Here is a 7,063-nt window from a genome sequence, read left to right on the forward strand (position 1 = left end):
ACCTGCAGGGGAGGACAGTTGGGGGGGACCAGGCCTGCCGGGGAGGGCAGTTGGGGTGGACCAGGCCTGCAGGGGAGGACAGTTGGGGGCAATTGGGCTTGCATGGGAGCAGTTAGGCATCAATTAGGCTGACAGGGGAGTGGTTAGGGGGTTATTAGGCTGGCAGGCAGAAGTGGTTAGGGGCAATTAGGCAGGCAGGCAGGTGAGCGGTTGGGAGCCAGCAGTCCTGGATTGTGAGAGGGGTCCCAGATTGGAGAGGGTGCAGGCTGGGCTGAGGGACATACACTCCCTGTGCACAATTTTCGTGCACTAGGGCTCTAGTTTAAATCATATACTTTTCAAATCCAAACAAAGTAATTTCCAATCTGTGACCAATTGGGCTGACCATATCACCTACTAAAATTAGTTTAACACTATTTGGCAACAATTCAGAATGTGACATCAGAAGAGGTTCAGATGCAACCCTGAAACTTTCCTGTGGCCCTTCTTCATGTCCTACAACAGATCAGCTGGAACCACATGAAAGTGACATTTCTATAGGTCACAGATGGTGGAATAGCAAAAACTTGATATGGCTTAACTTAATAATATTGTTCTAAAGAAGTTCAAACACCCATCAACAGAGCTGGTAAAATCAGATTGTTATCTACATGTCCAGCAGCCTATGTATTTCTACACAGTCTGATAGTTTACAAAAACCTATACAGTTCCATATATCTTATGGAACTTTGCAACCCTGTAAAGTAGGCAGATTAGATATCCTGACCTCCACTTTACAGGTGAGAAAATAAGGCTCGGATGTTAAGTTACTTGCTCAAATGTCCAAAAGTAATGGAGCAAGAAATCAAACGTACACCCTTTGACTCCTTCTGTTTGCTGCAAACAACCTTCCTTTAGAAGAATAATCAAAATCATCTAAGTGAAAACACATACACCCCAATGCTTATTTGTGGACAAATTCCATCAATACCTATGTAGTAAGTGTCTACATTGAAATACTTAAATGCTTTCAAAGCTGCGAGTACATACTCAAGTACATTCTTATAATTTATTGACTCACTTTTGCAACCTGTACCCTCACACGTTCATCCTTACATCCCATAAGCCGGCCTGCCCCTTACCCCCAAAAGTCACATACCAAGCTAACTGTACTACACATACATTGTGGAACAAATCATTACACTAAACACACAATGTAGGCCTCATACCATCAATCGTGGCACAAGACTATTTTACTTAAAGACAACCAAAGCCTAGGATATGATTCTCAATGTATGTTAATTAAATGAATGGCCCATGACTCAAATTGATTGTGGTAATGTAATGACTCCACTTACAGCTTAGAAGAAACATTTGCTACTGCCTAAATTTGTTCTACAATCATCACTATTTATGGATAAAAGAAAAAAGTTTTATATAAACTTCTAATACAGGCAATTCCATACATTAAAATAATCTGAGTAAGTGACAGCTGGTACAATGTAATAAGGCTTTCTCCTCAACCACTCATCCCTACTGCCCCATCAAGCTATAATAGAATCTTTCTTGTTTACTAATTTAAAATAATATATATTTCACCAATGCTATCTTTAGATACAGAGAGTGATAACCCCTTCTTACTGTCTGGAACTATGGGGTGTCAATTTGCAGGGATCAAATCTCACTTGTTACCAAGAAAACATATCTGTGACTATTGTAGCTAGCCATGGAGAAGGGCGTGAAAGTAGACATTCTTCATAATATGCACACACGCACACACACACCTTTGCTTTTAAATTGTTTGTAAATGCTTTAAATACTTACTCACACAACAGAACACCATTCTCTAGAGAGGCTCGAAAATCCTTTGTTTCAAAATTCTTCTCTGTTACTGCCTGAAAGACAGATTTGGGTATTAATTTTCTTTTAACCAGGAATAAGACACAAGTCAAATTCAGATTAAGTGATATGATTCTAATATTATCACTGAAGGATGTGCATATATCAAAAGCTGTTCCACAAAAGAAATTATATGAGGCTCCATGTTACAAGGAGAGAGGTTAACCACTTTAGTATGAAAAAATATAAACAGGAAAAAAAAAACCACAATGAGCATTTTCTGTAATGTAACCATTTTATGGATAATAAAAGTTGGAAGCTAAATTTTGAACATATTTTGTATTTAAAAATCTATGGGTGATCTATTTTACTAAAAGTAAATAAAAACAGTAAAGAAACTTGAAACACCAACTATATATGCACATAATTAATTTCAATTCCATCCTTAAATTCCTCACATTTCATTACAAAGATAAATAGCAGAGGGCCTGACTCTCCTTAAATGTATTCATGAAATAGTCTGTGTAAAGAGCTATTCACTGAAACATCCGAGGGAGAAGACTGTTAAATCCTAACACAGAGAAACAAAAGATTGAGAGAGGGTAGACGGTAAGAATTTCAAGCAGACGATTCCCCACTAAAGACTCATATATGAGCAGGCCACCTAAGGTTACCACCATCAATGTTCTTAGTAAAACTGCTGGGAAAATCTCTCCAGATTCTGTCTCTTGAGGATAGCGGAGATGAGAGGGAAGGGAGTTCCACAGGGGAAGCAGTAGCAGAGAAAACAGTGGGGGGAAAACAGCTCCAAGCACAACTCTTGGGACTGGATCCCCAGCTAAGGGTGTGGGCAAGAGAACCACCATCTGCTAGCAGGAGTCCTTGTTCCACCTGCCACTTCAGGAAGAAATATAATCTTGGGGATTGTTTTGGAAGTAATTCATCTTAAATCCTAGGTGAGCCTCAGTGCCCCTCTGTCCTTATTCACCACTGCTAGCTTTACTGTCCACCTAGAATCCCTATTATGTCCTCTGCATCTTTTCCACAATGCCCAACATAGCTCTAAGCTAGACATACTACCTGTTAACTGACAAAACAATGGGTAATTTTAGAATTAAAGTTAGTTTCTCACGAGATGGTTCTATAAATATGGACAGAAGCTAAGGCTAGGAGGTGACACCCAGAAAAGCAGGAGCATCCTGTACATGGCGGGGGATTCTTCCCTCAGGAAGTTCACAGCCGCGTAAGTAAAAGACAAAGTTTAAAAGCACAGTAAATGCAAACAGAATGGTACGTCTGGGGGGAGATAACCTTGAGTGGCCCATGGATTATCTCAGGTAATCTGTGTAGCACAAACTCTTATTTTCCCCAAATAGATCCAATACAAACTCAAGATGAGCATTGATCCCAACTAGTGAAAACACAGTGATATCTAATCTTTCTGGGAACTCCTACCCAAAGCCAAAAAATCATAAAAGGGCCCAGGAACATCAAAGTCCATTTTCTCTAGTCATAGGAAAGCCACTGAGAGCCACCAATACTTAATTATCTTACTGTGAAATGATCTAGCAATTATTTTTCCAAATCAATTTGGAATTGATTAGAAGCAGTGGTTTAGAAGATAAAAAGAGCTATGTCCTACAAACACATGGAGAGCAGTAAAGAGTAGCAGTCAACAACACTGAATGGTCCAATCCAGAGGGCAGAGTGTAGGAAGTGACAAAATGGAAAGAGAAAGGGCTCAACTCGGGCAAAAGTATATTCAAATCCCACTTTCATTACCTAGTAGCTGTGTGATCTTAAGCAAGTTAAATAACCTCTCTGAACTCCAGTCTACTGATCTGAAACAAGGAAAATATCACCTACGTATTAGCTTGTAAAGATCAAGATACTGTGCAATCAAATAGCTGAGGGTAGTTAACTGCAGTATATGCTTAACCTCATTACATGTATTGACCTTCAAGGTAACATTCTGACAACACACTCCAATAATTAACCCTCAAAGGAACACTTCTGTACCATATAATCAGAATATTAATTGATAAAACAGAAATAATGGAATTTACAGAGATATTCAGAAAACCCAACTATCCAGAAAGTTTCATTTTCCCCAAAAAAAAGAACTCTAGAAAGTCAAAGCCATAGTAGATTTAGACCACCCTCCCCCAGATATCAAAATATTAATGTACTCTTGTACATTTATACTTACCAAATCTAAATAATTATGCTATAATACCAGACCAATTTATACTGTTTATAAAGAAGACTATAAAAAGTAAACAAAGATTTTTAAATAACAGCCTATATTGTGAGTTCATGGGAATCTGGCATGTTCTATACAATAGCAAAGGTTATATAAAATGATACCACAATTCTAGAAGGCAATTTGTGATATGTATCTGAAGTATTGAATATGCTTCTTCCAGACATATTATGTCCAGATCTAGGAATGTACACCCTGACAACAAGAGAACAAGACATAAGGACTGCTTCACAGCACTGAGTATAATAGCAACAATTACAAACTGCCTGAATGCCCAACAATAAGAAGCTGATTACATTATGATATAACTGTAAAACAGAAGTTTGCATGAAATTTAAGCTCATGTTATGAAAGTAGATTTACTTGTAAAGAACCCTTAATGCATTAGTTATAAAGCAATTCATTAAATAATACATGAATAGGACCCCAATTAATATAACTCTGTAAGTATGCATTATATAAATAAATATTAAATAATTATTTCTAAGTGGTAGAATTATAGCTAATATCAATGTTTATTTTTTATTATTAATATTCTGTAACAACCACAGGTGTTTCTTGTGTCATAGATATACAATTAATATTTTTTAAAACAACATGCAAGAGAGGTCAGAATCCATCAGATTTAGGTCAATTTTCTGTGTCTCTTATATCTAAAGGATAAAAATCCACTAGACTACCTTCTGTGTTCTGGAAACTGTAAAAATTATAGAGATCTATAAAGGACCTCAAAATATAGTGAAGATAGTTTGCTCCAAAAAAATTAAATCGTGCTTTAAAATGTGAACCCATCTTTATTTTAAGAAGAATTCAAAATACTGAACGAAATTTAAGAATTTTCAAAGAACAAGTGTTTGTCTAGTAGTTCTAACCTAACAATTACTCACTTCGTTTTCAATAATTCTGAGCCTTACTCATTGGAATGTTATTTGAGGTGTGACACATTTTATGTAATGAGGTGAGTCACAGGAACTCTAGACCACGTGTTTCCCACTTGAGCTATCAAAAGTCAACACCAACAGGAGTAATCACTACGTAGTCAAGAGCCACACCTTGCCTTCTATAAAAACTTGGCTATTAAAAAAAAAACTTGGCTATTTTCCTCTTCCTTGTCCTTTTCCATAGTTTTTAATACAATTAAGTAAAATCATTACCACCTGAGACGTACATCAGATGATTCCTGCGATTCAATCCTGAACACATCTTACTCTACAGACTTTTTTTTCCCAGAGAGGAAGGGAGAAGGAGAGAGATAGAAACATAAATGATGAGAGAGACCCCACATTGGGGATCGAGCCCGCAACCTGAGCATGTGCTGTGACCAGAAATCGAGCCGTGACCTCCTGGTTCCTAGGTCGATGCTCAACCACTGAGCAACGCCAGTTGGGCTACGAACTTCTGATAAGTCACTGCTCCATCCCCTACTTTTAAAGGGAAATACATATTTGCCCAACCCACTTCACATTACACAAATGATACATGAAAATATTTGACCCTTTCAAAAAAAGAAGATGAAGAAGACTACACACTATATGCAGTGATGGCGAACCTTTTGAGCTCAGCGTGTCAGCATTTTGAAAAACCCTAACTTAACTCTGGTGCCGTCACATATAGAAATTTTTTGATATTTGCAACCATAGTAAAACAAAGATTTATATTTTTTGATCTTTATTTTATATATTTAAATGCCATTTAACAAAGAAAAATCAACCAAAAAAATGAGTTTGCATGTCACCTCTGACACACATGTCATAGGTTCGCCATCACTGCACTATAGTCAGGGCTACTGCTTCTTCCAGCCATGCAGCCCTGGGTGCTGATGAGTCGTCCTATTGGAAAGAAAGCTAAGAAACTTACAGAGCCAAGGACTCTTCCTGGGAAGCTGTAATTACTCTCCCAAGCATATTAAGGGCGGAACAGCATGCGGAAAACACACCTTACACAATCACGGCTGCCAAACCTGTCCTACCACCTGTAGCCTCTGGAGAAGCCCTTGATACGAAGCTTTTAAAGGGCATATTTTGTGAAAGAAAATATCAGCTACATAAATATATAGGCAATAAGTGCCAAGACCACAAATTTCAAAATAGCCATTGCTTCTCCTATGAGAAGTATTAATTTAGTAAACAAATGGGAATTAGCATCACACCCTTTTTTGTTAATGGTTTTATTTTAATCCTCTTGCTGGATGAGATTTCCCACCAATATAAGCAGCAAGTTTCTCTAAAGCTGCATCTCTCAGTTCCAATTCTGACCACATAATCAACATGATTTAAATCCCAGACATTCTGGGAACATCTCGAAGACCACTTCATACCAGACGGGTTATCAGCAAAACACCCACTAATGCAAGTCAGCAGGCACTCATCTTGTTTAAATTTTTCAATTCCTGGTAAGCAGTCATTTTAAAGACATCTAGAATCCCAAAAGCACTCTCTACCATATTTTTGTGGGAATCACAGTGCAAAACCAGTGCCCATTTGAACTGTTTCAAAAAAGAGATGTTTGCCAACAAAAAGTAGGCTATGAGCTTCTACCGGGCTCAAAGTTGGTTCCAAATTAAGTTAGTTATTGATTGATCAGCTACTGGACCATGATATTTAAGACACATGCATACCATCATCATCTTGCCTATCATTTATTTCAACATAAGTAATGCAACACAAAACAAACACAAAACACAAAGAACATTTACCATCAGAAGCCACTATGGAACACAGGTACCCCTTAATGAAACAATTCCCCAAAACTGGCTTTGACTTAATTTTCCATTCAAGGTGTCAGCATTTACTAGGTAATAATGTGGATTTTTTTCAATAGATGGCGTTACACATATGTTTATATATATGCGATTTGATATGTATGCTATTTTGTTGTATTGACAGTAAGCTTCAAAAGTTCATATGTCAAATTTGCTGAAGATGTTAACATCATAGATATTTTCACGCTTAAAAATGTCGAATTTCGTGCAAAAAAAAAAAG

At 37.4% G+C, this 7,063-nt stretch overlaps 1 protein-coding gene across 6 annotated transcripts in view; it reads right to left on the reverse strand.

Annotated features, from left to right (window-relative positions):
- LMO7 (LIM domain 7) overlaps positions 1–7,063 on the reverse strand; it is a 217,449-nt gene that overhangs the window by 136,596 nt on the left and 73,790 nt on the right. For all 6 annotated transcript variants that reach the window (XM_006756358.2, XM_006756351.2, XM_006756356.2 and 3 more), the window contains exon 2: positions 1,804–1,874. In XM_006756358.2, coding sequence (XP_006756421.1) covers positions 1,804–1,874 — 71 coding nt within the window. The remainder of the gene's footprint in view (positions 1–1,803; positions 1,875–7,063) is intronic.

This window comes from Myotis davidii, unplaced genomic scaffold, assembly GCF_000327345.1.
Source record: "Myotis davidii unplaced genomic scaffold, ASM32734v1 scaffold274, whole genome shotgun sequence".
Classification (NCBI taxonomy): Eukaryota; Metazoa; Chordata; class Mammalia; order Chiroptera; family Vespertilionidae; genus Myotis; species Myotis davidii.